This window comes from Equus asinus, chromosome 8, assembly GCF_041296235.1.
Source record: "Equus asinus isolate D_3611 breed Donkey chromosome 8, EquAss-T2T_v2, whole genome shotgun sequence".
Lineage (NCBI taxonomy): Eukaryota > Metazoa > Chordata > Mammalia > Perissodactyla > Equidae > Equus > Equus asinus.
This window is the reverse complement of record NC_091797.1, coordinates 87,252,038-87,267,188: the sequence shown is the minus strand read 5'-3', so window position 1 is coordinate 87,267,188 and position 15,151 is coordinate 87,252,038. Positions and strand designations below refer to the sequence as shown.

General features: G+C 54.6%; 1 protein-coding gene across 5 annotated transcripts in view; it reads right to left on the bottom strand.

Moving 5' to 3' along the window:
• Window positions 1-1,616: 1,616 nt before the first annotated feature.
• ACACB (acetyl-CoA carboxylase beta) overlaps window positions 1,617-15,151 on the bottom strand; it is a 118,413-nt gene continuing 104,878 nt past the window's right edge. For 4 of the 5 annotated variants that reach the window (XM_070516234.1, XM_014867781.3, XM_014867780.3 and 1 more), the window contains 11 exons: window positions 14,247-14,390; window positions 13,183-13,303; window positions 11,631-11,727; window positions 9,908-10,004; window positions 9,214-9,349; window positions 8,011-8,188; window positions 6,465-6,577; window positions 5,116-5,270; window positions 4,349-4,519; window positions 4,101-4,237; window positions 1,617-3,443 (listed from right to left, as the gene is read on the bottom strand). In XM_070516234.1, the coding sequence (XP_070372335.1) occupies window positions 3,317-3,443; window positions 4,101-4,237; window positions 4,349-4,519; window positions 5,116-5,270; window positions 6,465-6,577; window positions 8,011-8,188; window positions 9,214-9,349; window positions 9,908-10,004; window positions 11,631-11,727; window positions 13,183-13,303; window positions 14,247-14,390 (1,476 nt within the window). In that variant the 3' untranslated portion in view covers window positions 1,617-3,316. The remainder of the gene's footprint in view (window positions 3,444-4,100; window positions 4,238-4,348; window positions 4,520-5,115; window positions 5,271-6,464; window positions 6,578-8,010; window positions 8,189-9,213; window positions 9,350-9,907; window positions 10,005-11,630; window positions 11,728-13,182; window positions 13,304-14,246; window positions 14,391-15,151) is intronic. The other variant, XM_070516235.1, reaches the window with a different exon arrangement.

Here is a 15,151-nt window from a genome sequence, read left to right as displayed (position 1 = left end):
ATGGTAGGTTTTATGTTACGTGTATTTTACAATAAAAAATTTAAAACTTACTTCTAGGCTCTTGGCCTGTGCTTCCTGCCCACGCCACCACCTGGAGATATGCTGCACGGCTCAGGGTATCACAAGATACAGACCATCACCAGACATGGCCTCTCATCTCACCTTCCAGAAGGGGTCCACCTCTCTGTCAGTAGATTGCTCTCCAAAATCCATCCTTAACTCAGCGGTCAGAAGGGTCTAGGGACCCCTAGTACACATTTCACTTAAAAATTCATGTTTCATATACATCACACAAAAGGGGGAGCATGGGGGCTGTGGGACCACAGAGGAGAGGCTCCCAACTCACTGGAGAGGTGGTCTGGGAAGCCTGCCCAGAGGAAGCACCGTTTGAGTTGGGTTTTGAGGGATGAGTAGGAGTCAGCCAGGCAAAGAACAAGGGGGAAGAGTGTTTTTGGCAGGAGAAACGGTCATGGCTCACCCGGACCAGATTGGTCTGGTTAACGAGTGATGACAGACTTGGTGGGAGGGAGGTGGGATCCGGGAGTGGGTCACGCCAGGCCTTACGGGATCAAGTGAGAGTTTTGTCCTGGGGGCACTTGGAGCAGCAAAGGGGCACTTGGGAAGATCCTCTGGCTGCTGAGCAGAGGATGCGTCATGGAGGACAGACAACTGGCAGAGCCTCGGTGTGGCTCAGGGATCAGCTGCCTGGGCAACGCCCAGAAGGTGGAGGTGGGGGGGGGTCTGTCCACACTAGTTGGGTGCAGAGGAGCCTTTTCTGTGCACAGGGGTCATCTGGGGAGCCTTTCTGTGGTCTCTGTGGGTGATCCTAGTTCCCTCCTCTACCGAGTTCCTATCACAGGGACCCTGACCGGTGGATTTGTCTCTGAAAGACACAGGACGATACAATACAAGAGACCCTGTGCATCTGCGGATTGAACAGGCAGTTTTGACTAGTCATGACCCCTGAGCTCCCGCTATGGTTAACCTTGCAGTTTCTACCTGTTGGGGACCCCGGTTGTCCCCAGCACACTGTCCTCACACGGTGCTTGGCACATACTACCTGCTCAATAAGCAGTTGATCAAAGTACTTGGCTGGGGCCACGTGCACTGCAAGGCTGGGGCTTCTCTCACTGGCCACACGGCTGGCCACTTCACCTCAGCACAGCTCTGTTGTTCTGCATGCATGCTTGGCTGCAGAAAACTCAGGAAGTGACTCATGAGGGCTGCACGGGGGAGAGGCCAGTGGTCCAGCTTGGACCCCAGCTGCCCATCACGACCTCTGATCCTTTCTCCCTTCCCTGCAGGCCACTGCACTAAGTCCCCCAGGGCAGGAAAGTGGGCCCGTTGGGGAAGGTACTTCCAGGGGGCCGCCACAGGTGGACCTCAGTGTCACCAGCCGGCAGACGGCAGCTGGTGTCCATGTTTGAAATCCAGCTGAAAGGACTAGGGAGCCCACCCGTGGCCGTGGGGATGCGAACTCCAACCAGAGCTGTGACCTCCTGGGATGGGGCTTGCTCAAGGCCTCAGCTGTTGCAGGAGGATGGCGAGCTCCAGGGCCTCCCCCAGAGAGGTGGCCTCCCTTTTCTGGTCCAGATAATAAGTCAAAGCCAATGTGCTTCCTTTAAAAAATAATTTATTCCACACATCTCCCAGCAGGTTCCTCCACCCACCGTTCCCGGACAGTGGCTCCTCTTCAACTCGTCTTTCCCTCCAAACCCAAAAGGGCCTCCGACACACGGAAAACATTTGGTTCCCAGAGCAGCATGGATTTCCCCTGAGTGGCCCTGGGATGGGACAAGGGCTAATGTGTCTTTCTCCCACCCCTCACTGCCCCCACGACACCTTCATTTGCCAGGGCTGTCATTGGCTGATGGCCAGATTTTTTTTTTTTCCTTTTTCTCCCCAAAGCCCCCTGGTACACGGTTGTATATTCTTGGTTGTGGGTCCTTCTAGTTGTGGCATGTGGGACGCTGCCTCAGCGTGGTTTGATGAGCAGTGCCATGTCCGCGCCCAGGATTCGAACCAACGAAACACTGGGCCGCCTGCAGCGGAGCGCGAGAACTTAACCGCTCGGCCACGGGGCCAGCCCCCAGATTTTCTTTTTTTTTTTTTTTTTTAACTCAGACATCCTCAAGCATTCCGGCTTCTGGGGGCTTCCCTAGGTGAGCTCGCTGGTCTCCAAGTTGGCCAGGTGTAATGTTTGGTGTCTCAGACAAACTGCCCATCACAGCAGCAGGGGTGGCCAACCAGCCCGCCACCCTCCCCCCGCCCCACCCCCTGAGTTGCACCCAGGGACGGATGGATGGGGCCAGGAGAATCCCAGGCCCTGACTTGTGCCACCTTCAGAGCTGGGAGCTGGTGGGCCTCCCTGAGCAAATCGATGTGGTCCTCGGGGTCCAGTCCTTGGGAACCAACAGCTCGGCTCCTCTGGGCGGGATCCCGCCACAGTCATCAAGGCAAGAGGTGAGGTGACGCGAAGGAGCCCTCCAAGGAGGGTGGTGGCAATCACAGTGGTGACACTCGTGAGCGAGCTGGGCCGTGAGTTTGAACTCTGACTCCCAGCCCCAGTGGGAAAGTGACGCTGGGGGAGGGGGCTGGCCCTTGTTCTCAGAGGAAGAGACGGGCAGAGGGCTGTGAGCCACGCAGCAGTGTCCCAACGCCCCGGCACTTAGGGCTGGGCAACTCTGCTCCTTCTGCTTTCCCATTCCCAAAGAGAATCTCTGCCAACGGGACACTCCCAGTGATGCCCTAGGGATTCACTTGGGGAACAAAATGTCATTTTATTCTCTTAATAAAAAATCTATCATACCCTCTTCCCTGGGTGACGTGCAGCATCCGAGTAAGCATCATCAGAAGAATAGGGTTTTCTCCTCGTCTCATCCCTATATTTCTTTCCTTGGCCTGTTTCTTCTGCTGAAGTATATAAGATGCTTACATCAAGACCTGGCCTCAGAGTAAAAAAATAAAAGATTCTGTGACCTGATATAAAACGAGCCTAAGAGAACACCTGGATCCCACACGCCAGGCCCAGGAAAGCAAGAGGAGACTGGGGTGTTTGGGTTAAATTCGATTCAGTGATGCAGCACAGATGTTGTCTGAAGAGACAGAACAGAACAAACTTCCTAGCGATGGAGAGAGGCGACTTCTGCCGGAGGGGGCACTCCTAAGCCTTTTATTAAGACAGGAGTGAGCTGGCGGCCAACAGCCCTGCAGAAATGCCCAGGAATTTTTTTAAAAAGCAAACCCCTGAGGTCCTGGTGAGGGCCTGCAGTCAGCCTCTTGCCCGTGGTCCTGCGAGTGGCCAGGGGGGCCGGGGTCAGGTGGAGGCTGGGCTGTCCATGGTGGACAGGAGGTGAACGATCTGGGCCCGCTCAGCCGGGCTGATGTGCTGGCTCATGTACACCACGCAGTCCACAGCCACCTCGGGGTTTTCCTGAACGAGGCTGCAGGGGAGGGGAAAGGTGGGGTGGGGTCATCCCTCTGACCCCCGAAAATGCCTGTGCTGGGCCGCGTCACGTTCCTGGGCAGGCAACGACCCAGAGCTCCCAAATCCCTTCCTGCTGTGGTCACCACTGGGGTGATGGTGTGGGGAACAGGAGGAAACAGAGCCTGGGGACCAGAACACCTCGAGGAACGACAGCGGACCCTACTGGTTACCAGCGGTGTGACCTGAGACACGGCACCTCCCCTGAACCTCAGCCCCATCCCCCAGGTGGGGTCCCACATGCTCACTATCTCCCTCACAGGGGACCCCGTGGGAAGGCGGAGCAGACCGTCTGGAAAGGCTGACGCTGAAGGGGAGCCAGCAGCTGAGGCCGAGTAGTTTGGAATGTGGTTCTCTAGCCAAACATGCTCAGCTGTGACCTTGGACGAGTTGCCCAATACATTCCAAAGGATCATGAGTTGAAATGATCGCACACCCTCATAGCATCCCTGGGAGATCGGGGAGTCGTGGGCTCCTTGCTGGGGCAGGGCTGGGGACCTCAGCACATGGGGCTGAGTCCAAGCCGGGGACCGGGCATCACGGCGGAATGGAGGGGCCACTCTGGGGTCAGGCGGCTGGAGGCCACTAAGTCCAGGTGGGCGAGGTGTCCACTCACCCTCGGATGGTCTTGAGGACAGAGTCTCGCTTCAGGTACTTGATGTTCTCGCGGATGGTGGAGCGCAGGCCGTCGCCCACCTGCCAGTGCTGCTCCAGCCACTGTACCACCATCTGGTTGTTGTCCCACAGGTAGGCCTGGGGAGGGCGCGGGGCTGCCTCAGAGAGGGACCCCGCTGCTGGGTGTGCCAGCCCTTGGCCCCCACAGCCCCCGCCCGCCCACCTGCCCCCTCTCGGCCCCAGGCCCACCTTGACTGCCCCCTCCGTCTCCACGAACCAGCGGCGCAACATGGACTGGATGTGCACGTGGCTCAGCTCGCTGCTGGCCCGCAGGATCTCCTGCCTGACCTGGTCCTCCAGCAGGAGGCGGCGCAGACGCCAGTACAGGAAGGTGCGTGAGGTCTTCCACTCCAGGATGTCCTGCAGACAAGCCCCAGGCCTGAGTCCCCGGAAAGTGAGGGACGAGAGGGAATATGCTTCCTGGGGCGGGCCCTGCCCTGGGCACAGGCTCTGATCATTTCACAAGCGGAAGCTGAGGCTCAGGGCAGTGAAGGCACCTGCCAGGCTGGCGGCAGAGCCGGGACTTCACCAGGACTCCAGACTGGCTCACCAGAGGCATGTAGGGTTTAGGCCAACTGGCAAGGAGCACTGGACACAGGTGTGGCGGGGGCCTGGGGGATGTCCTCTTGGGGATGGGGTGATAGGGTGGGGTTGTGATGGTCAGTGGCAGGTGAATGCAGGGCAGGAACAATGGTTCTCAAATCTGGCCCAGCGGTTACAAACACACACAGAGGTTATAGAGTAGTTCCCAAACCTTGCTGCCTGTTGGAACCTCTCGGGGGTTTAAAAAAAATACCAACGCCTGGCTCCCACCCCCAGATACTCTGAGTGAATTGCTCTGGAGACCGCCTGGGCCCTGGGATCTTCTAAAGCTGCCCAGGAGATTCAAACGTGCAGCATTCGACCCCCGTGTTGGAAACCAGGTGACCTTAGGAGGGTCATGCACACTCTCTTACCGAGATGACGCCCTTCTCCAGCATCCTGCCCGGCGTGTCGTGGAGGTCGGCAAACTGCACTGCCACCTGGTGGTAGATGGGCAGCAGCAGGTCCTCCCGGGCCTTCAGCTGCCCCTCCAGGTCCTTGCGGTCCTTGTCGGAGAGCTCGGACATCGCTGCGGGCAAGGGCACCAACCAGGGTCTGCAGGACGGGCCTGAGCGGCCCTCCGACAGCCCCTAAAGCACACTGCTCCTGTGGCCTCAGGCACGCACTCGCCAGCATTCAACATGCAACGTTCAACTTGCGCCACGTTATCAGACCCACTGCGTGTGTAGGATACCGCCGGTTACTGCTTTTCACAAATATTGTAACACGCAATAAGGGAACATTATAAACAACTCTAAGCCAATTCTACAACTTAACGAAATACACAAATTCCTTGAAATATACAAACTACCAAAGCTGCGCGAGAGGAAACAGAACCTGAACAGTCCTATGTGCAATAAAGGAGTTGAATTTGTAGTTAGAAACTGCCTATCAAAGATTTAAAGAAATCACACCAATACAGCAAAACAGAAAACAGAAAGAGGGAACACTTTCCAACCCATTCTGTGAAACCTGCATTACCCTGAGACCAAACCAAGGAAATCACACACACGTCATCATCTTCATCATCATCACCTTAAATCTTGTGAGTAGCACAGTTGTAGAGACATTGCCACCTAGTGTGGACTTTTAAAGAGAATTACATCTAAGGTTACAAGAAACAAAGCTCTCACGCCAACAAAACGAGTAAAAGACTTTTATGTCTAATTGGAAGTTTTAAAAGGACATTTTGTTATGAAAATTCTGATGTTCCCTGTTGGCCCCAAATGCTTCAATTGTATATTCTGTGTGTGCTGAGAAATAAATTCATTAAGGTATCGTATACATTTTTTAATGTTAAACAGGTTGATTTGCTGTATGTGAACATTTAAAATATCTCGCAATTTTTGTAGCTGTGTTTTGGTATGTCTTCACTTTATTTTTTTTTTTGGTGAGGAAGGTTGGCCCTGAGCTAACAGCTGTACCAATCTTCCTCTTTTTGCTTGAGGAAGATTGTCACTGAACTGACATCTGCGCCAATCTTCCTCTACTTTTGTATATGGGACACTGCCACAGCACGGCTTGATGAGCAGTGCATAGGTCTGCATCTGGGATCTGAACCCTGCAGACCCCAGGGTACTGAAGCGGAGCGTGTGAACCTAACCACTACACCACGGGGCCAGCCCCGTCTTCATTTGACGTTGGACCTGCTAGAAACCTCCAACAATGGAGCGGGCTGGGCTCCTTTGACCTCTGGGAGGTGACGCACTGCAGACCCTCTCACCTAGCTGTTCCGTGAGCTTCTTGTAAGCTGGGTCGATCCTTCTCATGGCCTTTATCAGATCTTTCTTTCGGAACTTAATCTCCACTGTTCCCTCCGGCTCCAGAACACCCCCCCTGAAAATAGAAGTGGCAGGGGGTAGGTGTGTGGTGTCCTCTAGTGAGCAACAGCCAGGAGACATGGGGTGGGGGCAAGAGAGTCAGGAAATCTGGGGGTCCGTTCTCAGCTCTTTCGTTGACTCACTGTGTGACCTTGGGCAAGTCACATCCTCTCTCTGATCATCTGTTCCTACATCCAGAAAATGAGGGACTGAGCCAACTTTTTAAAGTACAGTGTTCTCAGCTCTGGAGAGCCCTTTCAGCCACAAGAGACTATGACTTTCTCTGGAGCAGCATAACCATCCTCTCTTCAGCCACAGTCCTTTCTGACTCCTAACTTCTGCTCTCCTAGAGCCAGGGTACTACTTCTGATTTCCTTAAAGCTCACAAAGGCTCAGTGAGGAGCCCAACATGGTCCCATGTGAGCTGCCCTCCCATTTCCAACCCTCTCTCTCACCCCTCAGTCTCTCCCTGCTCCTTTTCTTTCCACAGCTTGGAAGCCCTGAGGAATACTATCTGTGGCTCTGAGCTTCCCGGTGGCCAGAGTGAAAAGTTAATGATGACCCCATTCGAGGTCCCATCCTGAGTCTTCCTGGACTGACCTCACAGCCTCCCATAAGGGTCTAGGTGCAAAAGAAGGCACTTAGACAGGTTTGGTTCATTTGCATAATATCACAATGCCTGGCATAATGCCTGGTACATGGAAGGTACTCAATAAATATTCATTGAATGAATGAATGAATAAGGGAGTGGACACAGAAAGGGTGCCTACATCTGGGGCAGAACTACTCTTGAAGGCTTTTCATCCTGCACAGCCTGGAGCCTGGTCTTCACTTTGAAGGCATTCAAACACTGTGTTGCAAGTATTATTGTCATCATCCTTTCTGTAGGAGCTCCTGAGATAAATTTCTCCTAAAAAAATGTCAAGAAGGTTTCTCTCCCCTGAAGAACTGGTATCCTCTCATGCAAGTATTCATTCAGTCATCCGTCGGCCAGCGTTTCCCAACCACCCACTAGGAGTCAGGCCCTGGGTTATAAAAATGAATGAAACGCAGCCCCTATGGGAACTCATAGCTTTGGGGTAGACTCAGAGTCTAGTGAGAACTAGCTGTCTGCTCATATTTCTGTTTTCATCCTTGCTGCCAGGAAGCTCAGGTGCTGTGGTCTTCCTTATTTTTGGATTGCAAACTTCCTTGGGAAACAGGTGAGTATAAATTATGAAAAAACAGACAACTCCTCCGCCACTTCTGGGCTCCAGCCAGGAACTCTACTGAGAAAATTCAATCACACACGGGATGCTAGCTTCAGATCGGTAGAACTGGAGACTCCCCATCTTTCAGAAACTCAGGACACCCCTATTCTCCCCGGCCAGTGGCTCAGAGGGAGAATGTGCTCAGGACTGGGAGTGAGAACAAGAAAAAGCTAAGCCAGGATGAGCCCGACATACCCACCTGCTCTCTTTGTCCGCGTACATCTCTATGCACAGGGGGTTGATGGTGGAGTCCAGGACCACCCAGGAGCCTCCCCGGAGCTCCGCGTAGGGCGGGATATAGATGAGGATGGGCTGTCTGTACTGCCTGAGGCCGTCCACGATGTAGGCGCCAAACTTCACCACCTGGTCGTACATGTCTGAAAAACCAAGCGGCCACCCAGCGAGGCGTCTTCAGGACCCAGGACGCGTCCACATGCAAAGCTACAGCCTTCGTCGTCCTGGGGGTCCTGGGAGAGTGTGTTCAGCTGGGAGGCCTCACAGAGCCATAGAAAGAGCACTGGGCCGGGAGGCAGGAGCCGGCCCATGCACAGATGGCATGCTAAGTGTCCGTGCGACCTAGGACAAGTCACTCTCCCTGCTTGGGCCTCAGTGTCCCCATCAGGAAAAAGAGGCACAGAAAGAAATGATCTCTACGATTCCCTCGGCCCTGACTCTGGGACGCCCTGAGTGGCCCTGCCTGTCCCGCCGTCTCTACACACGGAGCCCGCCCCAACAATAACCCAGGCCCTTCGCTCCTGCCAGCAGGCAGCACGGCCCTCACTCATCACCAAGATGCACCCCTCCAAGCACCAGGCACGCTCCGTGCTAACAATAATGCAGTAATAAAATCCCCATAACCACACTGAGAGGGAACGCCAGGGGCCAGCAATCAGCTCATCTAATCCTCACCTCAACCCTCTGAGGTTGGTCCTATTCTTACCCCCTTCACAGAAGGGGGAAACTGAGGCTCAGAGAGGTCACCCAGTTAGCCAGGATTCACCACAGGCCTGCCCGCCTTCCAGTCTGGCTCTTTGCTCAACATCCCACTGAGCGCCCCTGTATCCCGCAGTGTGCTCGGTGGCTTAAAAAGCACTCGCACCACTGTGGGGTCAGAAGCACCTTCTCCTCATCTTACCAAGCTGGGAGGTGACTGCCGGGCTGCCCCTCCCTGTCCTGCCACTCACAGCGTGACCTCCGGCAGCCACACTGGGAACCCTCAGTTCCTCATCTGCAAAATGGGCCGACGTTACCTGAACTGCTCCCGTCCTCAGGGCTGTGGGGGAGCTTGGCTAAGAGGACGAGGAGACCATACATAGAAAAATGGCGTCGCCACCCGAGGGGGCTGCCTGTCCTGGGCACTGACCCCACAGCTTCAGGGCACCCACGGGAAAGGTGGCTTTACCTTTCATGCCACCGGAGAAGCCCCTCCAGTTGGCAAAGATCATCAGGGGCAACTTCTCCTGGTTGAAATCCTTGATGGCCTGGGCGGTCTTGTAGGCCGAGTCTGGGAACCACACCTGGCCCGCCTGCTGGATTATCTGGAACACAGAGGAGCCTGGATCAGAACCATGTGTGCAAGAGCGGCCCCAGGACACGGCGACTGGTGGGCAATCTGACCCGTGTTGCCACCAACACCAGAGCCAGGGCTCAGGAGGGCCCAAAGCTGGGCTAAGGGCCCCGCTTGACCCTCACGCTGCAGCCCAGGGAGGTTCTTGTTGCCCTATTCACAGGCTCAGAGGTGCCCCAAGCTAGTGGAGGCCACACTGCGTCAGCGGCATAGCCAGTCCCAGGACCCACCCTCTGACTTCCGAGCTCCTCCCAGTGTGTGCTGTGGCCCACCCTAGAAACAGCAACGGGGCAGGGGCGAAAGGCAGGAGGGGTTCCCAGACACCTGTCAGCCTCTGAGGAGGAAGGAAGACAGTGTGGAACATTACATACCCCACGGAGAGAGCGCCACCAGAGAAACGGCTACAAGGCCCCCAGGGTCAAGGACTCCTCCGAGCCTCTGAGCTGGAAAGGCAGGCGTGCGACCACCCAGGACCCACTCTCGTCGGCCGAGCTGGTGGAACCGCAGCCCCAGACCCCGGCCCCCTCACCTTGGCCTCGGAATCCAGGTTGGCAGGGTCTGCAGGCACCACCACCTCCACCATCCGCGTCTCCACAGCGATCACTCCGACGGGAATGCCCCCCAGCCTGCAAGGCAGAGTAGAGGTGAGCCGGGCGCTGAGCGGCACCCCTGTAGGGTCCAGGCACAGGGTCCACCGGCCCTGGCTGACATTCCACGGGCATTCTGGGAGTGGGCACCATGGCCAGGACGAGGGCGTGCAGAGGAGAACGCTGGTTTTACTCTGACAGCTTATTTCACTGGCAGGCATGGAAGTAGCTCGAAAGCAGTACGAGCCTCTGGACAAGCCGGCAGCCGGAAAGGGCCCGTTAGACACCTTCTGGGGGCAACAGCTGTCGGGGTGGGGCAGGGTCAGCCCCCTGCAGAACAGAAGCAGCACTGTCCACTAGAACTTTCTGGGATGCTGGCCATGTTCTCTGTCTGAGCAGCTGCGAATGGCATGTGGCTACTGAGCACTTGAAATGTGGTAAGGGCAACGGAGGAACTGAGCATGTCATCCTCTTTCCTTTTGACTCATTTCAGTTTGAATTGTCCTATGTGGCCAGCAGCTACCACACTGGACAGCGCAGGTCTAGGACCAAGTCGCATTTGCCAAGGATTAAAGGATGCCGAGCCTGAAGAGGCATCAGCTCAGGGGACGCCGTGACACCAGTAACCGCTGCGGCTTGCTCCCGGCCGCCCTGTGCTGGGTGCATCACTGGATCGCTCTCATTTGCTCTCCCAACAGCCCCACGAGGCAGGTGGGGGCACAGCACTCTTCGAACAAGGGAAGGGCTTCCGAGCGGAAAGAGGAGTAGATTTCACCTCTGGTTTAAAAAGGAGTTTTTAAAATCAAACACTTACGGACAAGTGACTAAGTGCCAATACTAGGCTTAGCATTTAGTATTTTAATACTTAGTTACTGACCAGGAGGTAAATAATGACGACAGTAATAGCAGGCGCCACCACTTGCGTGGGATTTATGATATTTTAAGTGCTCAACATATGTAATCAGCACGACAATCCTCTGGGGGTGGACTCATCACCCCCGTTTTACAGATGAGGATGTGAAGGCCCAGAGAGGGTGACAGCCTTGATCTCAGGTCCGACTCCAGGGCCTGGACCGGGAGCAACGACATCAGGCCAGGAATCTGCATGGCGAATTACGAGGCTGCTGCTTTGGGTTCCACAGAGGGAGGAACTTTCGGGAAGCGGGGGCTGTCTAGAAAGATGAGGGCCACACAGCTGAGGAGTGAGTGGCTTGGCAGAAAGCACTCGGGCAGCTCGGCCTCCAGCAGCTGTGGGGTACACCAGGGCTCCCTGGGGCGGCCCTCCTGAAATGGGATTCACAGTTTGGAGCGTCCAGTTTTCTGGGGAGAGCACCCAGGGCCACCTTCTGCTTCCCAAAGGGGTCTGCGGTCCCCGTGGCTAGAGAGCCCTGACCTAGGGGCAGACACTAGGGGCAAGGGTCCTCGCCCCCAGCAAGAAGTTGGCTGAGATGCCTTCTAAGGCCACAGACAAAGCTGGACTTTATAAAGAACTGTATCATATAGAAAACCATCCTCTAAATTGGTTTTTCTTTCATAAAATCCTGGGGCCAAGAAGAAAGTGTCCCTGGGGGCCACCTGGGAGGAAAGAACCACCTGGCCTGCACCTGGGAGTCCCAGTGCCTGCTGAGGCCAGGTGTGTGCAGACTGCCCCATCCTCAGGGTTACCTTGCTCGTCCCGTCACCACAGTCTGGGCCCAGGGCGCCATGATTTCCCTGAAACTGCCCTGGTCGAAGAATCCACTCTGCCAGGATCCCTTCAGAGCTGTGGGCAGAAGGACAGAAGCCCAGGCTGAGGGGCTGGGTTGACGAGGGTCCCCAGGGTCCACCTGGCGGGGCAGACTGCCCTGCATGCTCTCTAAGGACAGCCCGATCTTGACAGCCCAAACACCTTTTTCCCTGGAAAAACCACACAGATCCCAACCATCTCCCAAAAAAACAGAACGAGAAAGCGGGAGTGCAGAAAACACACCAACTCAGGACTTCAGTCCATACGGAACACCCAACTACATCCACTCCCATCGATGTCACGCAGAGATCCTAGTCACAGTCTCTGCCTTTTCTTCCCACCAGGCAAAGAGAGCGGATGGACACCTTCGGAAGGTGGGATTTCAGGAAGGTACCACCTGCCCTGGAAAACACATTGCCAACCTGCTGGCTGCTGCTTAATCACCATTTAGCTGGAAGAAAGTCTTCAATTTCCCAGAGAGAGAGAGAATACGATGATGTCAGTTGCCCCTGTCCCTGGAGGGGCGATGGTGCTTGAGTCACCCCGTGGGGTAAAGGACTAGCATGGACCAGAGGAGCCAGGCAGCACGAGGGTCTCAAGTTGCAGGTGGGGGAGGCTGGGCTCCTGGGAACACAGCCGCCCAGCTTCAACGTCTGCCTGAGGGCCGGCCTGACTAGCTGAGCAAACCATCAGGAACCAGTTGGCCCTCTTTTAACCAGGGTAAAGCCAGCCCCCTCAGCGCTCACGGGCGAGAAAGCCGAGAGAAATAGAAAAGGCAGAAGCAAGCAGGCGGGCCTCGTCTGCAGGCAGAGCCGGGCAGGCTCCTGATGGCCGCCTCTCCAGCACCACGCAGTGGCATGAGCAGGCCGATTTCTAAGGGCGGCGGCACGTGAAATCCTAGCCTCGGCATTACTGTGACAGGGAGCTCAGCTTTCCTGCTCTGTCCTGGTTGCTCGGAATGTAATCATACACCTCCAGGAGACAGCCTGCCCCTTTCAGAGGGAGAGAATGAATGTGTGCCAGCATGTGTGTGCACGTTTGCACACACACGTGTGTGTGTGTAGAAGAGGCTATGTTGCCTGTCCTGGATAAACCCATGGAGAATCACTTTATTAAGGTCGAGCCAAATAGATAAAGAGACAGAGGGAGGGAGAGAGAGAGGCAGTGTTCTCTTTGAAACTCTCACATTTCAGCCTTGGATTTTCCACCTGTGTCAGCAGGGGGCAGTGTGGAGAGAGGGCCATGACCTCTGTTGCCCTTCACCTCCAACTATTCAGCTCCAGAAACCGGAGGCTGTCTCCACCCCTTCTTGGTCAAGAGCTCAGGAAATTCATAGAGTAGAATCAGTTCCTGCATCCCCTGCCTCTGATCTCGGGGGCACCCCTTGGGGATATCTGACCAAACATCACGCTTCTACCCACAGGCTCCTGGATCCCAGGCCCAGAAAGACACCCAGCACCCAGGTCTCTGGCAAAGCACCGTAGGACTTACTTGGGTGAGGCCTTCCCGCAAGCATCCACCGGGGGTTGTAGGGAGCTCTGGATGGGAGGAATTCGATCTCTCTGTCAATGGGGTCAGTGGGCAGAATGATAGGGACGGGGCTGCGGTTATCCTGGAAGAGAAAGCCAGGTCTGCGACTCCAGTTTCCCATGCTTGTCAGTATGCCTGTGGTCTTCTCTTCGCGCTTCCCTCCTCTGACTACGATGATGCCTGGTTACGCAGCACTAGCCCCTCCCAATCTAGCTCATCAGCACAATTATGGGCAGCAGGTGGTGAGGGCCTACTATGTGCTGGGCTCTCAACACTATTTCTTTTTTTTTTAATTTTTTTTAATTTTTTTTTTTTTTTTTAAGGATTGGCACCTGCGCTAACAACTGTTGCCAATCTTTTTTTTTTTTTTTTTTCTGCTTTATTTCCCAAACCCCCCCTGTACACAGTTGTATATCTTAGTTGCAGGTCCTTCTAGTTGTGGGATGTGGGACGCCACCTCAACATGGCCTGACGAGGGGTGCCATGTCCGCGCCCAGGATCCGAACCCTGGGCCGCCACAGCAGAGCGCGCGAACTTAACCACTCGGCCACGGAGCCGGCCCCTCAACACTATTTCATGGAACCATCGTGATAACACCCTGGGGTAGGCGCTAATCTTACTCCCATTTCGCAGATGAAGACACTGAGGCTCAGGAAGATTCAGAGACTGTCCCAACATCTCATTGCTACCAGGGAGGAAGGAATTGAATGCAGCCTGACTGCAAAACTTGGGAATTCTCTACTGTCCAAAGTTACCTCTTTTGATGAGAGGCAATGCCACCGTTTCTAAAGGATCAACATCCTTACAATGGCATTAAAAAAAACACCCCGAAAATAGCTAGTAGAGGGCTGGGTGTCAGAGAGGGAAGGAGACAGGAGTAAGGAAAAACTACCCCAGCCACATGTGCAGTGCTGCCTGCCCGCCCCCCCCCATGCCCCTGTAGCACCCAGCAAATGAACCTGATACAGAGTCTTCCAGGCCCTAAGCCGTGGGGGGGGGGGGGGGGGGTGTGGGGGATACTGCACCTTTGGCATATAGGACAGCCACTCCAGGATCGTATAAATGCCCTCAAAGTCATCTGGCACGGTGCTGTGGGAGACGCCATTGTAATGCATGATCTGCACGCCACCCAGCTGGTTGTTGGACGTGTAAACCTCTCTGCCCAGGACCTGCTTTGACACGGCACGGTTAGCAAGGTCCTGCCCAGCCAGGGTCCCTTCCACTTGCTTGGAAATCATCTCCCTCGGTGGTCCTCAACTCCGACTGCACAGGAGAATCACCTGGGAGCTTTCAAAGATCCTGATGCCCAGGCTGCATCCAGACCAATCACATTAGAATCTTTGGGGCTGGGACTCAGGCATCAGTATTTTGTTTTTAAGCTTCCAGATAATTTCACTACGCAGCCCAATTTGAGAAGCCATGATCCAGCTGATTACCTGGTTATCTCAAAAGCAAAACCCTTCCTGGTGTCTCTGATTCAGCAGGTCTGTGGTGGGGCCTGAGAATTTGCATTTCTAACAAGTCCCCAGGAAATGCTGACGCCGCTGGTCCTCTGGCCTGACTCTGAGACCCTCAGTGGGGTTTTAGCAGACACTATTTTGTGGAGGCTTTATAGCAACGTGGAAAATGTTTCAATACAGTGGAAAAAGGAGAATGCCAAACTGCACACTCACTAGGAGTCTAACAATGTAAAGACATAAGATGAGAGTGAAACACACCAAAACTACAGTAAGAGCAAAATTAACTTTTTTGTCATTTTCCAATTTCCTGCAATGTGTAATGCCATTTTAATAATTTTTAAAAATTTAGTAATTTTTTTAAAACTTAATGTCGGTAATACAGCGAGTTAGTTCCACCAGAAGAGCCTAATACTTTTCTTCCCTTTTTTTTGGCTCATAAGAGGCCCAGATAACTGCAAACTGGAAAAAAT